Source organism: Carassius carassius, unplaced genomic scaffold (assembly GCF_963082965.1).
Source record: "Carassius carassius unplaced genomic scaffold, fCarCar2.1 SCAFFOLD_107, whole genome shotgun sequence".
Taxonomy (NCBI): domain Eukaryota; kingdom Metazoa; phylum Chordata; class Actinopteri; order Cypriniformes; family Cyprinidae; genus Carassius; species Carassius carassius.
Genome location: NW_026774996.1, coordinates 5,483 through 26,996, shown reverse-complemented (window position 1 = coordinate 26,996; position 21,514 = coordinate 5,483). Strand labels below are relative to the sequence as shown.

Below are 21,514 nucleotides of genomic sequence, written 5' to 3'. Positions count from 1 at the left end.
TCAGTCATTAACAAATGCTTTGGCAGTGTGTGGTTACAGGATCAAACTGATTATTCTTATTTTTGGTAGCTTGGGACATGTGCACAGATTATGTGTCAGAGGCTTGCAGATTGCTGGACTGAGTAAAAAGAGCTCTAAGCAAACAGCCAGATATTGTTCTGTGTCAGCAATCATAGGCAGTCTGCATGTTTGGAGAAGACGATGTCATCTTTATCCATAGCCTACTCTCTGAATGTGGTTGCAACTTGCATTGTCTTTATTGTCAGGTGAAACATAATAGGCTCTTTGTGAATATTTGGATGCTGTTGTTCTAATTAGTATTTGTCATTCCAAATAAAATAATCAAATGTGTGTGTGTGTGTGTGTGTGTGTGTGTGTGTGTGTGTGTCACCGTGCAGTCCGTGGGGAACAGGTTGTGTGTGGAGCAGGGTAGTTTGACGTGTGTGTTTGTGTGTGTGTGTGTGTGTGTGTGTGTGTGTGTGTGTGTGTCACCATGCAGTCCGTGGGGAACAGGTTGTGTGTGGAGCAGGGTAGTTTGACGTGTGTGTGTGTGTGTGTGTGTCACCGTGCAGTCCGTGGGGAACAGGTTGTGTGTGGAGCAGGGTAGTTTGACGTGTGTGTGTGTGTGTGTATGTGTGTGTGTGTGTGTGTGTGTGTGTGTATGTGTGTGTGTGTGTGTCACCGTGCAGTCCGTGGGGAACAGGTTGTGTGTGGAGCAGGGTAGTTTGACGTGTGTGTGTGTGTGTGTGTGTGTGTGTGTCACAGTGCAGTCCGTGGGGAACAGGTTGTGTGTGGAGCAGGGTAGTTTGACGTGTGTGTTTGTGTGTGTGTGTGTGTGTGTGTGTGTGTGTGTGTGTGTGTGTGTGTGTGTGTGTGTGTGTGTGTCACCGTGAGGTCCGTGGGGAACAGGTTGTGTGTGGAGCAGGGTAGTTTGACGTGTGTGTTTGTGTGTGTGTGTGTGTGTGTGTGTGTGTGTGTGTGTGTGTGTGTGTGTGTGTGTGTGTCACCGTGAGGTCCGTGGGGAACAGGTTGTGTGTGGAGCAGGGTAGTTTGACGTGTGTGTGTGTGTGTGTGTGTGTGTGTGTGTGTGTGTGTGTGTGTGTGTCACCGTGAGGTCCGTAGGGAACAGGTTGTGTGTGGAGCAGGGTAGTTTGACGTGTGTGTGTGTGTGTGTGTGTGTGTGTGTGTGTGTGTGTGTGTGTGTGTGTGTGTGTGTCACCGTGAGGTCCGTGGGGAACAGGTTGTGTGTGGAGCAGGGTAGTTTGACGTGTGTGTGTGTGTGTGTGTGTGTGTGTGTGTGTGTGTGTGTCACCGTGAGGTCCGCGGGGAACAGGTTGTGTGTGGAGCAGGGTAGTTTGACGTGTGTGTGTGTGTGTGTGTGTGTGTGTGTGTGTGTGTCACCGTGAGGTCCGCGGGGAACAGGTTGTGTGTGGAGCAGGGTAGTTTGACGTGTGTGTTTGTGTGTGTGTGTGTGTGTGTGCGTGTCACCGTGAGGTCCGTAGGGAACAGGTTGTGTGTGGAGCAGGGTAGTTTGACGTGTGTGTGTGTGTGTGTGTGTGTGTGTCACCGTGAGGTCCGTGGGGAACAGGTTGTGTGTGGAGCAGGGTAGTTTGACGTGTGTGTGTGTGTGTGTGTGTCACCGTGAGGTCCGTGGGGAACAGGTTGTGTGTGGAGCAGGGTAGTTTGACGTGTGTGTGTGTGTGTGTGTCGTCCCAGCGGTCCTGCAGCTGATCTGGAGATGGATGTGGCTCTGGAGCTTCACCGGACTGCAACAGATCAGTCTGACCAACAAATACAGACCTTTACACCTCTCAGATTCAGCATTAACTCACAGAAATACTACCACTTAACATTTGCATATGATAATTAATTTTGCAGCTAATATCACAATAAGTGTGCAGTACCTGAGCTTTACACACTTACATTCACAGGAAGCTGATCATTTCTACTTTATCTTTTTGCTTTTGTTGGTTTTTTAATAACTGTAAACTAGGTTGTTTGTCCCTTCCAGTAAATGTGTTCGACTCATTCATTAGTGATGTTTCCTAGCTGACCAGCTTTGATTGACAGATGTTTGCCGCAGTGAAGCGGCGTGGAGCAGGTGAGTGTGTTGGTCTGTGTCTGACACTCACCCGGATCAGAACCGTGTGTCTGTCGGTGGGCTTCAGGGCCGGTAACGGACCGCTGCACGCCGGCGCCCTCCGCAGGTCACTGAGAGGAACACCAGCTCCCAACGCCTTCCCATCAGCCCCTGCTGCAGCTGCCCTGTGATGAGGACATCAAACCACACCCTCAGAGCGACTGTAAAGCTGCTGTGAGCAATGCAGATGTTTTAATAAATAATGTTTATGTTTGGTATTTTTGTTGGTTTGACAGTGGATCTTCTATACACCAGCTTAAACCAGCTTAGACTGGACTCTGACAGAAAGACCACGCCCTCGAGAGAGTTTTTGATTGGCTGAGGCTCCTCAGGTGTGCTTTCTCACTCATACCTGTCAGGTATTTGCTAAATGTTGTGGCTGATATTAGCAATCGTTTGCATCCGTCAAACTCACCCGAAAAATCTGTGGAAGCGTCTGAGGAATTTGATCCTCCACACGGAGAGCTGCATCTTCATCATCCCACAGAACTGTGTCATGTTCTACAACATCATCATCATCATCATCGGCTCAGGACTGAAGACCAAACGGAGAGATCTAGAGAGACTAACAGTGCTGGGAAGCTGACTTTGGAAATCTAATAGTTTACAGATTACACATGACCCTGTTTAAAATGTAAAAGTAGTGTAACTATTTAAATTACTTTATTAAAGTAATGTAACTGAATATATTTGATTACTTTGATTACTCTTCTAAATTTTGAATGTTAATCATTCAAACATGTAAAGCTAACTCTACACTGATTACTGACAGACTCCAGAATGCTTCTTCACTTGAATTTAAGTGAAATAAAGATTTCAAACCATAACAAGGAATAGCTATGAGTCTGTTTTTGGAATCAAATTTGCACAGCTATGACAGAAACGATGCTGTCTCATATTCTAGAGCAATCACTGTATTCATGAAAGAAATCCTGTGAGTCACATCTTTCTCAGTAACTGTAACTAATTACAATTACATTTATGTTCTAATTAAATCAATGAATAGTTACTTCCCAACACTGAGACTAGACGTGTGTTTAATGTCTTTAGTCTCTGTGTATCTGAGATACGCACCGCTGCGAGTCTCAGGAGCGCAACCGGACAGAAGAAGAAGAAGAAGAAGAAGAAGAAGAAGAAGAAGAAGAAGAAGAAGAAGAAGAGCGACACACACGAGAACCACACCCGAGCCCTCCGGTGCTCCCGGTGCTTCCGGTGACCGATCCGCGTCCATCCACACAGCCTCAGAACGGAACACGCTCGGTAACGAACGCGAAGTGTCCGAGTGTCAGAAATCACTTTCGTTTTCTTCACTTCCACTTTCTGTCTGAGATCAGCGTTGTGTCCGTTTAGACTCTGAGCAGCGGCTGATGGAAACTTGTGTCAAACTAATCAGCAGAGTATGAATCATTAATAGTTGCCACGGGGCTCAGAAATAGTACAAAATTAAAAACGACATTTCCCATAGTCGCATAGCATTGTTATCATAAAAGTATAAGTATTCTAAGTTAGGGCTTAAAAAAATATGCAAATGTAACTTTTTTTGGCTTAGGGTGGCGCCAGGTCTCATGAATATTAATTATGTAACGTGACGCTGGTCATGCGCGCTCCCTGTTGGATGGACGCATCTGTTTTCTCACCTTCCTCCGCGCGGATTTGAAGAAGAGAAGAAGTGTGTGATTCTGCGCGTCGCTGTGTGTCTGGCTCTGATCGCGGAGTTTATCCCGGAGGTTACCGGGCTTTGCTCTCCGTCAGACGCTGCTGCGGTTCGCGGAGCGGGGATCGGATCCTCCTGGGGCTCGGGGTCAGGGTCGGGGTCAGGGTCAGGAGGAGGGCGGCTCCGGGTCACCGCGGGCTTCTTTAGCAGCCAGTCCTCCAGAGTCCGGCTGTTTCTGATCTGTGATGAAGCTTCAGGAGCTGCTTTCTGTGTTTTCTCTGCATCTTCAGTCCTGCTGAATATAAATTATATTGATATGGACAACTCGCCAGTGAACATGAAACACTCTTTCAGACTGAAGCTCTGCTGGATCTAAATGAGTTTACCTTCCTTCATGAAGAGACTCCTGCAGCTTCTGACGCTTTCGAGGCTCACACTCCGACATCCTCTTAATCTCACTTATTAAGAGCAACACACCGACATATAAAGCACTTCTGAGGATCGCATTTATGAACGTACAGCATATAATAACACTGTAAAACAAAGATCACGTGTTACTATTTTACCGCACTCTCAGTTAAAGTTTTATTCGGATACATTCTGCGCAGACGCTAAATAGCACGAATCACACTTCCTGTTTCCAGCAGCCAATGAGCGGGGGGTGTTTGTCGAGTGGGCGGGGACTGCGCGTACAGGTTCCTCCGGAACGCTGGTCAGAAGCTTGTTCCTCCGGTGGCGAGTCGGTGTCGCATGAGTCCCGAGGCGGCTCTCTGTGTTCTGAGCGGGTTACCGGCGGCCGGTAAATCACGGCTGGCGCGGGAGCTACGGGAGCGCGCACAGGCGCGCGGATGGAGAACGCTGCTCGTGACCTATGACGATCTGATCCCCGCGGGCGACTGGCGGCAGGTGCGTCTTTCATCGCATTATCATAAAACATGTTAAACAGTCCATTTGCATTGTGCTCTGATGCTGGATAGCAGCTATACATGTGATGACAGTGAGTACCAGCAAATGCGCGAGCGGTGTGTGTGTGTGTGTGTGTGTGTGTGTGTGTGTGTGTGTGTGGCCATATGACTGACAGGTATAGCAACCAATCACGTTTCCCCACAATAAAAGACTGGAATAAAACGCTTGGACATATTTTAAAAGGGTCATTATATTGCTAAAAGCAATTTTGTGTATTTGGTGTAATGAAATGTGTTTGTGGTTGAAAGTTCAAAAAACACATTTTCCACATACTGTACATTATTGTTTCTCCTCAATGCCCTGCCTTCTGAAAGAAGTCGATTTTTATAAAGCTCATCATTCTGAAGAGCGAGGTGTGCTCTGATTGGCCAGCTGTCCAGTGTGTTGTGATTGGCTGAATACCTCAAGCGTGTGATGGGAATGTTAGGCCCCTCAAACACTGTGATGCGTGTTCTGGTCAGAACACCAGCGAGACAAGACAAAAACAATAGAACCAATTACAAACTAGCCATTTGTTGCATCCAGTGGGGACATAATTACTGATTATAATGACTTATACTGTGGTTTTACACGTTCTCTTCCAGCATAAACATAAAAATATGTCTGCATTTGTGATCAGAGAAATGACAAACAAGCACTACTCTACTCTGCTCAAAACTCATGTTCGAATCAGAGGCAAATCATTTACATATGTAAAGTATATTACCTCTCTCCCGGGTCCTCACCACCACACCTCGCCCTCGTTCTGAGTGGGTCTCGAACCCGGGTCTCGTGCTTGGGAGGTGTCAGTCGCTAGCAGACATGGGGACTTGTGACTTGGTGACTTGGACTCGAGTCGACTCCAGTCGCTATTTTTATGACTTGTGACTTGACTTGACAAAAAATAAAATACTTGAGACTTGACTCGGACTTGGAAGTTAAAGACTCGGGACATGACTTGACTTGAGACAGGATGACTTGAATGACTTGAGTGTTAATCACATCATGTTTTCAGTTTGAATATAAAATATATAAATTATTTTTAAAAATAAATTTGATTACTCAGCTGGAGCGCAGGCTGAGAATCGCGTTGTCATGACTGGACCAGGACACTATCATCAGTCATGCCCTCTCTAGCTTACGCACACCACGCCCACTTAGATCAGATATCACATCACATCAACATCTCAGCTTGAGGGGTACCGAGGGTCATCGCTTTTGTTGTCAATAATTCGCGCCTAAAAACGCGTGGAAATCGCTAGGCGCGCCGCTTTCTCCTTGTTTCCAAAGCGCTCGGGCAGTTGCGCCCCTGAGGCGTCTGCCGTTGCTAAGCAACCATGACGCGCTCTCTCCATGAAGACGCGGGAATTTCAGCAAAGGATAAATGGATTTGCAGCACTAAAAATCGCTTGCAGTAGCTCTGCTACTAAATTTATTTCAAAACGGCAATCCATATACAGCTATGATCAGCTGTTCCTTCATCTTGGCTGAGCTTTCAACGTTGTTACGGGAAAGGATGAAGCTGATTGATTGGTTCTTGTCACATGACTAGCGGTGCGCTTGCGGCTCTCTGAAAAGTTGAGATGTTTTTAACTCGATGCGATGCGGACGCGCCTGGAAAAAACGAGCGTGTCGCACCGCGTGTGCATCGCGACCGCGTTGCTTCCATTATGAGCGCGCATACCGGTGCCGCATACATGGTGGGATAGGCCACATCGTGCTCGGCTTGCAGATAAGACTCTCTCGAATCTTATATTTTGCAAGTGCAATACCTTGTAATAGAGGTAATGACTTATGGATATACTCTGAGAGAGAGATTGTGTTTGTGTGTGTGTGTGTGTGTGTGTGTGTGAGAGAGAGAGAAACAAACTCATGCTTCACCTGATGAAGGAAACCCAAACTGAGTCTGACTCCAATCACAACCCCAACATTCAGAAACTAATTGACAAAAATCTGAAGTATAATTATGATGAAAAATGAAAAAATGAATTTGAGCTCCAAACCAAACTCCAGTGTTATTCGGCCCTAAACAGAACCACAAAACTGGCAAATCACTCAAGCAATTAACAGAAAGACAAATCCTTTCAAAATATCGACTCAGTGATCATGATTTGGAAATAGAGATTGGTAGACATAAAAGATCCTGGCTACCGAGAGAAGAGAGGCAAACACTGTGAGCTGAATCAAACAGAGGATGAGAAACACTTCCCAAATTCAGCACTACAAGAGAAAACATTCTTCCCACAGTTTGAAGCTTTGAATCGTTCATTCTTGTCTCTAAATGACTCTGAGAAACTACTCTATATACTTGGAGAGAATGAGACGGCAGTCACAATAGCTGCTAAATATTTATACACCATACACACCATACGAGAGGGATAATTTATTGTATTCAACTGTTTTATTTTATATTCTTAATTGTATATAATTACTATTATTAATATTAGAAATATTATCTGCTGTTGCTATTTTTATTGTATTGTATTTTATTGTAATCATATTTTATATTTTATTCTGTATCTAAATGCTTTGGCAATACTTTAACTCAAATGTCATGCCAATAAAGCAACTTGAACTTGAGAGAGAGAGAGAGAGAGAGAGAGAGAGAGAGAGAGGAGAAATGTAAGAAAGTTTAATGTTGTATGTAAACTGTGTTTGAGGGGAAATTGTGGCCTAATGGTTAGAGTCGGACTTGCAATTGAAAGGTTGTGAGTTCGAGTCCCGGGCCGGCAGGAATTGTGGGTGGGGGGAGTGCATGTACAGTTCTCTCTCCACCTTCAATACCACGACTTAGGTGCCCTTGAGCAAGGCATCGAACCCCCAACTGCTCCCCGGGCGCCGCAGCATAAATGGCTGCCCACTGCTCCGGGTGTGTGCTCACAGTGTGTGTGTGTGTTCACTGCTCTGTGTGTGTGCATTTCGGATGGGTTAAATGCAGAGCACAAATTCTGAGTATGGGTCACCGTACTTGGCTGAATGTCATGTCATGTCACGTCACGTCGTTTGAGAGAGAGAGAGAGGTGTTCAGAGAGGAGTCTGTTGGATAAGCTGTATTGTTGTTAAGCTGTTATTTGTTTTATGGACTCAATGTTGAAAATGTAAAACATTTCAAACACTGTTGGCAGAAGTGAAAAAAATAATTTTATGAAGTTACAATTTTGTTTGATTCCATGATGTATTTTACTGAACATGAGTATTTACAATGCAAATCCAAATTATTTTAATTTACTGACAGTTACTTATATCTTGTCTTTTAACTTTATTAAGATCAGATTCTGCAGGTAAAATTACAATAATAAGGTGACTTGACTTGGACTTGACTTACTACAGGACTTAAAAAATACTTGGGACTTACTTGAGACTTGAAGGTTAAGACTTGAGACTTACTTGAGACTTGCACATGTGTGACTTGGTCCCATCTCTGGTCGCTAGTGCGCCTCTAGAGATCAGCGGAGTGAAGTTTACCTGCACAGCACATACTCACTGGCCTCCGTTCATTTACTTAAAGACTTTGAGTCAGAACACTGTAGTCTTCTCTCACAGGATCAGGATAAAATGCGCTGCACACATCTGAATATTTGGGTTGAACTGTTCTGGAACAGTGTTGTAAATACAACTGAACCACTGATTTTTAGTTGAGTCCTCTTTTGGAAGACCCAACAAAGTATTTTCGTTCTCACAACGAAATAGCGTCTACACGACATGATGCCGGCAGAAACAGAGAGTATAAAATGTTACGCCTTCTTTCTTTGCGTGAACATTTGGGCGGAGTTGTGCAAATCTTCCCACACAGTGACATAGACATGTGGGGGCGTGTTTAACAAGAATGAGTTAGAGAATCAAAGTTTATTATCATTATTATTATGAATTAGTGATATTGTAATATTGTATGTTCTCCTTGCTCTCCTTTGCATTATTAACGTAATGGCTTAAATATGCATTGTATAATATGTGCCCTGGGAAGTACATATTAAGCTCGATTACTCTGATTCATGTTGGCATTACGTTGTTGTGTTGAGTTTAATATGCTTAAACTGGACTGAGAATTGTTTAATGTATTCTTGGAAAGATGTGCATCTGGTCATAGATGTTGTCAGTTTTAAGTAATTTATCATGATGTGGTGATTCGAGGGAAATAACTGAGTAAACTGAGATACGCTCAAATGATCCGGAGATCAAAGACTCTATATAAAGGGATGTCGGAGATGAGGATAGAAATCATCCGGCGTTATGTTATTATCTCACGAGTCAGCGGTCTGAGTGACATAAGAGTGACAAACAAGTCAAATGGTATTTCTGTGTAGATTATATAACAACAACTTGTAAAACAGACTAAACAGAAAAGGTAAGAAGCATTATTTGAGAAAAGGGCATACTAATATAATAAACGCAGACCTGTAACAGAACTAGTGATGGAAAGTTCGGATCATTTTACCGACTCGGACTTTTGAGTCTCGTTCAGCAAAATGAACGAATCTTTTTTCGAGTCATTTCGTTCATTTCAGCAAATTGTAATGAAAATGTTATGTGTTACTTCCCCAACACATCTAGTACTTACGCAAACGTTGATCCCACTAAAAACAATACAAAACTAAAATGCTATAAGATACAGAAAAAAAATTCATTCTTTACCTGAGTCTTTAGTCTGTGATTAGCTCACCTCTTATCTGACAAGAGTCCTTGGGTTTAAGTCATTCCTTAATCACGTGACAGCCCCATACGCAAAACTAACGCAGTCTTGAGCCGGAAAGAGAATTGATTAGTTCATCTCATGAGTCTTTCGGGTCTCGGGTCCAGTTTGACTCGTTCCTTAATCACGTGACAGCCACATACGCTATTTCTGACATTTCTGTCACTGTGTTTTTGTTACTGTTTGTTGAGGATCTGTGGTTTGTTATTATTTTATAAATAAATAAAACCCTGTTATAAATAAAATATTGATTAATTTGTCTTTTTGACTGTCTATCGGTAAATAAACACTAGGCTATATAATAATATAATAATCCAAGCTTACAATAAAAAGTATTTATAGACTAGTTTGTTAATTTTTACTCCAATTTTGAGTTTGCTGGTATAATAATTGCTTTTCCTAGGCAGACTTGACATATTGGTGTAATATATGTATAAGAAGATTACTCAAAAAAGGACATAATGACATATACATTAAAAGCAAATAACATTTTGAATTTGAATTATTAATGTTAGTTTAAAACATTAAGGTTATGATAACTTCAGCTTTAACAGTTTTAACCCAGCTCAGAGTGAGGAGGATACTTCAGATCCAGTGCAGGGGCCATGTTTTGGGAAGACTTTGACGAGAGGGTAGCAAGCTTGAGGCCTTCTGCTCCCTCTTCTAAGACCTCAGATGCTATAAAGGTGCAGGCCTACCTTGCAGAGCCACTCTTACCCCGCACATCAGACCCTCTGGCCTGGTGGAGGAGATGTTCACCAGTATACAAAAGCCTTTCTGAAGTCACAAAGACAAGACTTTGCATTGTGGCCACATCTGTGCCATCTGAAAGATTTTTTTCTAAAACTGGGCAGATTATCTCAGATAGAAGAAACAGACTCAGCCCATCCAAGGTCAGGGAGCTTTTTTTTTTTTTTTATGCAAACATGCCTTAAAGCAAGTCCTAAAAATATAGCCACAGTGTGTTATTTATTTTAAAGCTTATTTATTTTTCTTTATTTAGAAAAAGACTAGCTTGTTGTTCAATATTTTTGTTGTTGTTGTGATTTTAAAGGTAATTTGTTATTGTTATAAGCCTCCGTAGCTTTAGTATCTCATTATATTTAGTATCTATTTAGTATTTATTTTTATTTAAATGGTTTAAGAGACTGTTGATGGTTCGCACTCTGAAAAACTAGACAAAGTCTTTAACAAAAAGAATAAATCATTTTATTAGAGCAAGAGCAGACGTTTCAGCCATCCAGCTATTCTCAATGCTCATAATGAATCAACAACAGACATGCAGTCAATTAATACCCGATAGATAATCAGGAAACAAGTAACAGGTGCAAAGGGAGGGGCTACAGCCCAGACCCAGAGAACAAATAGAAGCACAATTCTTTTGATAGAAAAGTTAACAATATTTATCTCTAAAAAAGAATAAAAGGCATTTACAGAAAACATGAATAGTTTATCTCTTCATTCATCCCTTTCGGGAAAAGGCTGTTGAGTTCAAAAATCCAAAAAGATTCTCTCTGTAGCAGTTTTTTATCTACATCACCACCTCTCCTTTTAGGCAAGACTCTTTCGATGCCCAGAAATTTCAGGTCAGAAATTGTATGCTTAGCTTGTTGAAAATGTTGGGAAACAGACGAAGTTGCATCACATCTCCTGATTGCACTCAAATGTTCCAAAATTCTCGTTCGTAAAGTCCTGATAGTTTTGCCTACATACAACAATGGGCAAGGGCAATCAAAATGTACACCACGTGAGTAGATTTACATGTAATCAATTGCTTGATTTTATATATCTTGCGTGTGTGCGGATGTGTGAAAGATTGGAGTTTAAGGTAATGTATACAGGAAGTGCAACTTTTGCATGGAAAATTACCCTGGGCATTAGAAAGAGTCAATGTCAATGTCACCTTTATTTATATAGAGCTTTAAACAAAATACATTGCGTCAAAGCAACTGAACAACATTCATTAGGAAAACAGTGTCAATAATGCAAAATGATAGTTAAAGGCAGTTCATCATTGAATTCAGTTATGTCATCTCTGTTCAGTTAAATAGTGTCTGTGCATTTACTTGCAATCAAGTCAACGATATCGCTGTAGATGAAGTGTCCCCAACTAAGCAAGCCAGAGGCGACAGCGGCAAGGAACCGAAACTCCATCGGTGACAGAATGGAGAAAAAAACCTTGGGAGAAACCAGGCTCAGTTGGGGGACCAGTTCTCCTCTGACCAGACGAAACCAGTAGTTCAATTCCAGACTGCAGCAAAGTCAGATTGTGCAGAAGAATCATCTGTTTCCTGTGGTCTTGTCCTGGTGCTCCTCTGAGACAAGGTCTTTACAGGGGATCTGTATCTGGGGCTCTAGTTGTCCTGGTCTCCGCTGTCTTTCAGGGATGTAGAGGTCCTTTCTAGGTGCTGATCCAGCATCTGGTCTGGATACGTACTGGATCCGGGTGACTGCAGTGACCCTCTGATCTGGACACAGACTGGATCTGGTGGCTACGGTGACCTCGGAACAAGAGAGAAACAGACAAATATTAGCGTAGATGCCATTCTTCTAATGATGTAGCAAGTACATAGGTTGTTATGGGAAGTGTTTCTGGTTCCGGTTTACCTAATTAATGCAGCCTAAAAATCCTTTAACGGATTTGGATAATAAAAGCATATTAGTATGTTATGTGTATGCCAGGTTAAAGAGATGGGTCTTTAATCTAGATTTAAACTGCAAGAGTGTGTCTGCCTCCCGAACAATGTTAGGTAGGTTATTCCAGAGTTTAGGCGCCAAATAGGAAAAGGATCTGCCGCCTGCAGTTGATTTTGATATTCTAGGTATTATCAAATTGCCTGAGTTTTGAGAACGTAGCGGACGTAGAGGATTATAATGTAAAAGGAGCTCATTCAAATACTGAGGTGCTAAACCATCCAGGGCTTTATAAGTAATAAGCAATATTTTAAAATCTATGCAATGCTTGATAGGGAGCCAGTGCAGTGTTGACAGGACCGGGCTAATATGGTCATACTTCCTGGTTCTAGTAAGAACTCTTGCTGCTGCATTTTGGACTAGCTGTAGTTTGTTTACTAAGCGTGCAGAGCAACCACCCAATAAAGCATTACAATAATCTAACCTTGAGGTCATAAATGCATGGATTAACATTTCTGCATTTGACATTGAGAGCATAGGCCGTAATTTAGGTATATTTTTGAGATGGAAAAATGCAGTTTTACAAATGCTAGAAACGTGGCTTTCTAAGGAAAGATTGCGATCAAATAGCACACCTAGGTTCCTAACTGATGATGAAGAATTGACAGAGCAACCATCAAGTCTTAGACAGTGTTCTAGGTTATTACAAGCAGAGTTTTTAGGTCCTATAATTAACACCTCTGTTTTTTCAGAATTTAGCAGTAAGAAATTACTCGTCATCCAGTTTTTTATATCGACTATGCAATCCATTAGTTTTTCAAATTGGTGTGTTTCACCGGGCTGCGAAGAAATATAGAGCTGAGTATCATCAGCATAACAGTGAAAGCTAACACCATGTTTCCTGTTGATATTTCCCAAGGGTAACATATAAAGCGTGAAGAGTAGCGGCCCTAGTACTGAGCCTTGAGGTACTCCATACTGCACTTGTGATCGATAGGATACATCTTCATTCACTGCTACGAACTGATGGCGGTCATATAAGTACGATTTAAACCATGCTAATGCACTTCCACTGATGCCAACAAAGTGTTCAAGTCTATGCAAAAGAATGTTGTGGTCAATTGTGTCAAACGCAGCACTAAGATCCAATAAAACTAATAGAGAGATACACCCACGATCAGATGATAAGAGCAGATCATTTGTATCTCTAAGAAGAGCAGTCTCAGTAATATGATATGGTCTAAATCCTGACTGGAAATCCTCACATATACCATTTTTCTCTAAGAAGGAATATAATTGTGTGGATACCACCTTTTGTAGTATCTTGGACAGAAAAGGGAGATTCGAGATTGGTCTATAATTAACTAGTTCTTTGGGGTCAAGTTTTGGTTTTTTGATGAGAGGCTTAATAACAGCCAGTTTGAAGGTTTTGGGGACATGTCCTAATGACAATGAGGAATTAATAATAGTCAGAAGAGGATCTATGACTTCTGGAAGCACCTCTTTCAGGAGCTTAGATGGTATAGGGTCTAACATACATGTTGTTGGTTTAGATGATTTAACAAGTTTATACAATTCTTCCTCTCCTATGGTAGAGAATGAGTGGAACTGTTCCTCAGGGGGTCTATAGTGCACTGTCTGATGTGATACTGTAGCTGACGGCTGAATGGTTGCAATTTTATCTCTAATAGTATCGATTTTAGAAGTAAAGTAGTTCATAAACTCATTACTGCTGTGGTGTTGGGAAATGTCAACACTTGTTGAGGCTTTATTTTTCGTTAATGTAGCCACTGTATTGAATAAATACCTGGGGTTATGTTTGTTTTCTTCTAAAAGAGAAGAAAAGTAATCGGATCTAGCAGTTTTTAATGCTTTTCTGTAGGATAGGTTACTTTCCCGCCAAGCAATACGAAATATCTCTAGTTTTGTTTTCCTCCAGCTGCGCTCCATTTTTCGGGCTGCTCTCTTTAGGGTGCGAGTATGCTCATTATACCATGGTGTCAAACTGTTTTCCTTAACCTTCCTTAAGCGTAAAGGAGCAACTTTATTTAAAGTGCTAGAAAAGAGAGAGTCCATAGTTTCTGTTACATCATCAAGTTGTTCTCAGGTTTTGGATATGCTAAGGAATTTGGATACATCAGGAAGATAACTTAAAAAGCAGTCTTTTGTGTTAGAAGTGATGGTTCTTCCATACTTGTAACAAGAAGTAGAATTTACAATTTTGGCTATATGAATTTTGCAAAGAACTAAATAATGATCTGAGATATCATCACTTGGCTGAATAATTTCAACACCATCAACATCAATTCCATGTGACAGTATTAAATCTAGAGTATGATTTCGACAATGAGTAGGTCCTGAAACATGTTGTCTAACACCAATAGAGTTCAGAATGTCTATAAATGCTGATCCCAATGCATCGTTTTCATTATCAACATGGATATTAAAATCACCAACTATTAAAACTTTATCTGCAGCCAGAACTAACTCAGATGTAAAATCACCAAACTCTTTAATAAAGTCTGTATGGTGCCCCCGTGGCAATATCAGCATGGACCAGCCTATCTCTAAGGTTTGAGCTTCTAGAAAAGACACAAAGAGGCAAATCTTGAAAAAGTCCATTCAGTTGATAATCACTTTTAATTATATGCCAATGAGAATTAACAATGTTTCTAATTTCTCTGCTCAAAGAACTATGGGTCAGTTTTAGAATGCAGCGGTTCTCATTTTGTTTGGAGACCAAATTAGACGAATGTATACCAGGAGCACGTACTTTGTTTAGTGCTGTATCAAGCCAACTGTTGGGATATCCCCTAGAGTTAAAATCTCTGTATAGAAGTCTTGCTTTTACCTCAAAGTCATTTTTGTCAGAGCAGATACGATGCAATCTGGTAAACTGACTGAAAGTGGTTTAAATGGTTTAAAATTATTTGGGGAATAGTTATCCTCTTTGATATAAAGTTTTTACTTTGGCACAAAAGTGTTATTTATTTTAAAACGTATTAATTTTAAATTATTATATATAAAAAAAAGCAAAGCTTGTTGTGCAATATTTAGTTTTTCTTTTTTTTTCTTTTTTTATATTGTACTTTTAAAGTTCATTTGTTAAGGTTATTAGACCCTGTGGCTTTATTATCTTTTAATTTTAATGTTATTTTTAATTATTTACTTTTTAATTATTTTGATTTATTTTGGAATAGTTGTCCTCTGTTACAAAGCTTTTCTGGCACAAAAATAAACAATAAACAACAATTCAAAAGTATGTACACAAGTGTTTTTTAATGTTTATAAAGTGTCATATGTTACAAAAGTATGGTTTAAAGAACCAATGGACAAAAGGACGAACAACCCGAAGAACCGAAAGATGAACTAATAAATTCTCTTTCTGGCTCAATACTGCATTCTTTTACTGTTAGCGTATGGGTCTGTCACGTGATTAAGGAATGACCCGACCCGAAGACTCATGAGATGAACTAATCAATTCTCTTTCCGGCTCATACTGCATTGGGTTAGCGTATGGGGCTGTCACGTGATTAAGGAACGAGTCAAAAACCCAATAGACCCGAACTATGAACTAATCAATTCTCTTTCCGGCTCAAGACTGCACTGACTGACAGGTTAATCACTACTACTAGAACAGAACCTATAGAATAATGCGCATGCGCGACTGAACGAATCACACCCCGAGACGACTCGTTCTTCCCGAGTCACATTAAAGATTCGTTCAAAATGAACGAATCGTTCAAGAAGGACACATCACTAAACAGAACTAACTTTACCCTGCGCTGACGTCATTTCAGATTTTTGTGAAAAAGGCTAATCCCCTTCACTTTATCATAACAAAGGGGGAAAAAAAGATTATATGCCCCAAACTTTAAATATTTCACATACTTTTGAAAATCCGACATTTAGTTGATCCTGATAAGCACTCATCGTCACAGTTGTAAACACGATGGAGTTCTTCGATGAAGGGGTTTGGCTTCATGGCATCTTTATTTCCAGGCAGAACGTTAAAGATTGCGACACAAACGTCTCCTAGAAATCCTGTATAATTGAACCAATCCAATGTTGACTTAGAAACTCCTTAAGTATTCAGGTGCCGTATGCATCAGGCATTCAGCCAGCGGTCTGTGAACGTGACGTCTGAGACTGAGACTATTGATTTATTGGTTGGTGGATCTTTTGCTCTGAACACTGGGATTGGTCTGTTGGTCTGAGCATCTCAATACAGGCAACAAAACATAAACTGGCATGAGGAGGCTTTATGGCCAAAGGATCAGTCAGGATGGGTTGGAACACACCGATTGTGTTCTTGTGTTCAAAAACAGCAAAGGAACAAAACTGTTTTCATTTAATATCTCTCTCAACATTTTTAGGCCAGCTTTTAATGTCTAGATATCTGTGTTCTGTTCTGTTGGTGTGAACGGCTCCTTACACACTGTCTGGCTTTAAAACAGTGCTTGTGTGTTTTGTTTTTCAGTCTGAATGGAAGCAGTACAGGAAGACTGTTCTGATGTGTCTGGAGAGATTCCTTCATCAGACTCTCTCGGATCAGACTCACACGCTCTCAGATAAGACTCACACTCTCTCCGATCAGACTCACACGCTCTCCGATCAGACTCACACGCTCTCCGATCAGACTCACACGCTCTCCGATCAGACTCACACGCTCTCCGATCAGACTCACACGCTCTCCGATCAGACTCACACGCTCTCCGATCAGACTCACACACTCTCCGATCAGACTCACACTCTCTCAGATCAGACTCACACGCTCTCCGATCAGACTCACACGCTCTCCGATCAGACTCACACGCTCTCCGATCAGACTCACAGTCTCTCCGATCAGACTCACACACTCTCCGATCAGACTCACACACTCTCCGATCAGACTCACACACTCTCCGATCAGACTCACACGCTCTCCGATCAGACTCACACTCTCTCCGATCAGACTCACACACTCTCCGATCAGACTCACACACTCTCCGATCAGACTCACACTCTCTCAGATCAGACTCACACGCTCTCCGATCAGACTCACACGCTCTCCGATCAGACTCACACGCTCTCCGATCAGACTCACAGTCTCTCCGATCAGACTCACACACTCTCCGATCAGACTCACACACTCTCCGATCAGACTCACACGCTCTCCGATCAGACTCACACGCTCTCCGATCAGACTCACACTCTCTCCGATCAGACTCACACTCTCTCCGATCAGACTCACACACTCTCAGATCAGACTCACACTCTCTCCGATCAGACTCACACTCTCTCAGATCAGACTCACACGCTCTCCGATCAGACTCACACACTCTCCGATCAGACTCACACGCTCTCCGATCAGACTCACACGCTCTCCGATCAGACTCACACTCTCTCCGATCAGACTCACACACTCTCCGATCAGACTCACACACTCTCCGATCAGACTCACACACTCTCCGATCAGACTCACACGCTCTCCGATCAGACTCACACTCTCTCCGATCAGACTCACACACTCTCAGATCAGACTCACACTCTCTCAGATCAGACTCACACACTCTCCGATCAGACTCACACGCTCTCCGATCAGACTCACACACTCTCCGATCAGACTCACACGCTCTCCGATCAGACTCACACACTCTCCGATCAGACTCACACACTCTCTGAGGCTGATGGAGTCTGGATGAGGTTTGAGCAGATGCGGCAGCAGCAGAGCGTCTCTCACATACACACACTCACACACTCGCAGCCGCTCGTGGTTCTGCTGGACGATAACTTCTACTACCAGAGCATGAGATACCAGATCCAGCAGCTGGCCAGGAAGTGTATGTGCAGTTTGTGTGTTTCTGAGCTGAATCATATAAACACAGTTCAAGCGCTGACGTTCTGATGGTGTTTGTTCTGGAGGACAGATGGCGTGGGTTTCTGTCAGGTGTTTCTCCAGTGTCCGCTGCACGTGTGTCTCCAGAGGAACCGGTGCAGACCTCAGTCTGTTCCTGATGAAGTTCTGCTGCAGATGTGTGAGCGAATGGAGCCTCCGAACGAGATCAGAAACCCCTGGGAGCAGCAGAGCCTGACACTGGACAGCGCAGATGACATCGCAGACGAACACATGTAGGTCAAACACACGCAGAGACATCCATCTGACCTGCTGATGTGACGTTTGTGGTGTTTTTCTGCAGCTCAGATCATATTTGAATCTTTCTGTTAGTAAATGAATTCCTCTTTCTTTCTCTTGAAGACAGAAGCTGATGGACTTGCTGGTGTCTGCGCTGGAAAACCCTTTGAGCCCCGTCCAGGACGAGTCGCAGCAGAAGGTCACAGTCCTTCAGGCTATATTCACATAATCAGATCCATCATGACATCTGCTGTATTTATACATTAATGCAGAAACGGTCATTTTCCACAAGTTATGATGCTTTAGGGTCTCAATGAAAAGACTATAACATACTTTGTTTAAAATTTCTCAATGGTAGTGTAAAACAACACTGTTTTTACCCTGTCAAAAACAGCTCTGTTCACAGCGACCCGTTTTGGTGCATGTCCCTTTAAATGTTAATGAGCACTGCTGACCCCGCCCCTCTCTTCCAGCCGCTCTCTGAGAGACTAAACTTTAGCTGCCTTTGTCACGGAACTTTGCAATTGGCGATTTGCAAAGATTCATTAAAAAACTCTCTTCTTCTGTAGCTGAAGCTGGATCACGAATGATTGGCGCAAACATAGAAGCATTAATGTAGTTCGCTTCAAAAACATCCATTACATTCAAAATGAACTAATGCGTCTTCAGCGGCTCAGATGTCGGAGTAAATGACGAGTGCCATGTTCATTATTACATTCAACATCAGAACACTTCAGTCGCTCAGGAGTCATTCTTGTGTACATCTGCTCTCTGGCGGTGACTGTGATAAGCCACCAGTGTCAATCAACAACTGTGGGAGGGGCCTGGGTCTGTGTGATGTCACATTGCTAGGGTGGCCACATGCGCCGTTCATACGGGACACGTCCCGGCCAGGATTTTAATATTGCCTAAAACATCCAGAGCAGTTTGACCAATAACGTGCAGGTACTGTATATAATCGACCAATTGTGGGGCTGTGTGTGAGAAGGTGAGATCTAGAGGGAACGATCAAAGCGATGCAAATATGCGCACGTGTTTGTTCGTTCGATTGAATTGAAGCGTCGCTGCACACAAATCCAAAAAAAACAGTGCACCACAAGGCTTCAAGTCAAACGAACGAACAAACAGGTGAAAGTGATTCAAAAGCATCAGGAGCCGTCTTCATATCTCTTTATAGCGCTCATGAATGTTATACAACGATCAACCTGCACAGTGCAAATAGCCAAAACCTGGATATTTTAGGCATTATTAAAATCCTGTCTGGGACGTGTCCCATATGAACGGTGCATATGGCCACCCTACACATTGCTGAGTATCTGAGATCGGCTTGATCTGAGAAAGAGATTATTATTTATGGGGATTTTCTTTAAAGGGGTCATATGATGCGATTTCAGTTGTTGCTTTCTCTTTGGAGTGTTACAAGCTCGTGGTGCATAAAGAAGATCCATAAAGTTGCAAAGACTAAAATCTCAAATACAAAGAGATACTCTTTTTCAAAGGTAAGACTCGTCCACGCCCCCTAAAACGGCATGCAATGCAATGCATAAAAACACAGTATAAGTTATTATAATCAGTAATTATGTCCCAACTGGAAGCAACAAGTGGCTCGTTTGTAATGGTTTTATTGGTTTTATCTCATCGTGCCGGGAAACACATCACATTATGGTGAGGGTCGTAACATTTCCGTCACACACTTGAGGTATTCGGCCAATCAGAGCACACCTCGCTCTTCAGAGTGATGGACTTTGTAAAAAACTACAGAAAGGCGGGGCATAGAGGAGAAACAATAATGTACAGTATGTGGAAAATAATTAGTTTTTTTTAACCTTAAACCGCATAAACACATTTCATTACACCAAATACACAAAATAATGTTCTTTTTAGCAACATCATATGACCCCTTTAAAAACGCTGTGTGGATCTTTATCATTATATGCTGGTTGTGCTCCCACTGCTAACACACATTTCAGTTCAAACAACATGTAAAAGTGAGTTTTGTGTCTGATGTCCTCTTTAAACACAGTGGATTCAGACACTGCCGCAGTTACACAGTTCACTTTTGTACAAACTCTTGTCACATTAAGAAGACACGCTCCAGTGGAGCGGGAGAGAAGTGTTGGCCTCTCACTGACCTTGTGTCTCTGTGTTAGGAGGCTGACAGACGGCTCTGTGCGTCCAGCGCTCTTCATCAGGCGGATCAGACGTGCAGACGACTGGTTTCTCAGACGGTGGCTTCAGCTCGCGGTACACAGATCAGATGTGTCTGACACAGCTGTTCATGTCACGTTTGCACTGAATACGCTGTTGTAAACAGCTGTTGTGTTTTATTCCTGCTGTGTCTGATAACAGAAGGCCAGGCATCTCCAGACGTGATGAAGGCTCTGGCTAAAGCACTGATCGAGCTGAAGACTGTGTTCCTGCAGGAGCTGAAGAAGGATGTTCTCCATCGTGTCTCAGTTTTCCCAGAGGAGCCCGTCGATGTGGAGAAGCTTCTGGTGGACGTGTCTGCGGCGTTCCAGCGACGCTTGCATGAGATCCAGTGCAAACACACGACCGCTTGAATCCTGATAATGAACTAAACTGTGATGAAGTCGTGTATAAGATGTAACTTCTCAATATTCTTTCTGTAAATGCATCTGTCCACGACTTGTTGCTGATTTTCTTTTAGAGATTCATGAAGAGTTTGTGATATTGATTGTTTTTCTTTACAAAGATTGCAGTTCTGTATATTAAATGTTTATTAAGTTCACATGATTAATGAATCGCAGAAATCCTTAATTTGTCAGTGGTTAGTGAGAACATTATATCAGTCACAGACACATTCTGCATCACTGACAGACCGATCCTTATTAAACTGAAAATGAATGAATTATAAGTATTGAGTCTCTATTGCTGTTTCTCATAATTAAACGTGCCTCTTGCCCTGTGTTCTCTGTTTTGAAAATATAAAGACTGCATCTGCCATCAGCCACCATGTGACCCGTGCATCACATGATCTGTGGTCAGAGCTGAAGGTGAGGGAGTGATTGACAGCTCACTGTATGATCTGGTCACATGACACGTCCAGATCAATAATGAAGCCGCATTCAGAGCCAATGAAATCTGATGGTTTATGACTCTTGAGTCTGGAGCTCATGGTCGGTCAAACGCTTTTGTCTCTCATTGACCTAAAATACTGATTTGTTCGACTAATGTGTTTTAACAGATTCTCGTCCATGCACATGTTTAGACGCTCTGATGTTCATTCATTGATCATGATGTTTAATATTCCCTCAGGCTCATTCTGAAGATGTGATGTGAAGCGGATCAGTGACTGAAGACTCAAAGAGTCACTCT

The 21,514-nt window shown here is 42.3% G+C and overlaps 2 protein-coding genes across 10 annotated transcripts; one reads left to right on the top strand and one right to left on the bottom strand.

Annotated features, from left to right (window-relative positions):
• Positions 1-353: 353 nt before the first annotated feature.
• LOC132134036 (uncharacterized protein SPEM3-like) lies at positions 354-4,311 on the bottom strand. 6 transcript variants are annotated; one of them, XM_059546902.1, is made up of 5 exons: positions 4,181-4,311; positions 3,778-4,089; positions 2,133-2,265; positions 1,710-1,781; positions 354-1,624 (listed from the first exon to the last, which is right to left on the bottom strand). In XM_059546902.1, exons 1-5 carry the CDS (start codon positions 4,237-4,239, stop codon positions 1,004-1,006), a joined length of 1,197 nt encoding a protein of 398 aa, XP_059402885.1. In that variant the 5' UTR covers positions 4,240-4,311; the 3' UTR covers positions 354-1,003. The 6 variants fall into 6 exon arrangements, 4 of the variants coding, with proteins under 4 accessions (XP_059402885.1, XP_059402887.1, XP_059402888.1 ...); XM_059546904.1 differs by having other exon boundaries at positions 3,778-4,086; XM_059546905.1 differs by having other exon boundaries at positions 354-1,781.
• A 215-nt stretch (positions 4,312-4,526) lies between these two features.
• Positions 4,527-20,932, top strand: LOC132134035 (uncharacterized). 4 transcript variants are annotated; one of them, XM_059546901.1, is made up of 7 exons: positions 4,527-4,700; positions 16,544-16,611; positions 16,780-17,885; positions 17,973-18,174; positions 18,302-18,377; positions 20,329-20,422; positions 20,528-20,932. In XM_059546901.1, the coding sequence occupies exons 1-7, from the start codon at positions 4,545-4,547 to the stop codon at positions 20,737-20,739; spliced, it is 1,914 nt and encodes a 637-aa protein (XP_059402884.1). In that variant the 5' UTR covers positions 4,527-4,544; the 3' UTR covers positions 20,740-20,932. The 4 variants fall into 4 exon arrangements, 3 of the variants coding, with proteins under 3 accessions (XP_059402884.1, XP_059402883.1, XP_059402882.1); XM_059546900.1 differs by having other exon boundaries at positions 16,544-17,885; positions 20,531-20,932; XM_059546899.1 differs by having other exon boundaries at positions 16,544-17,885.
• The last annotated feature ends 582 nt before the right edge of the window (positions 20,933-21,514 follow it).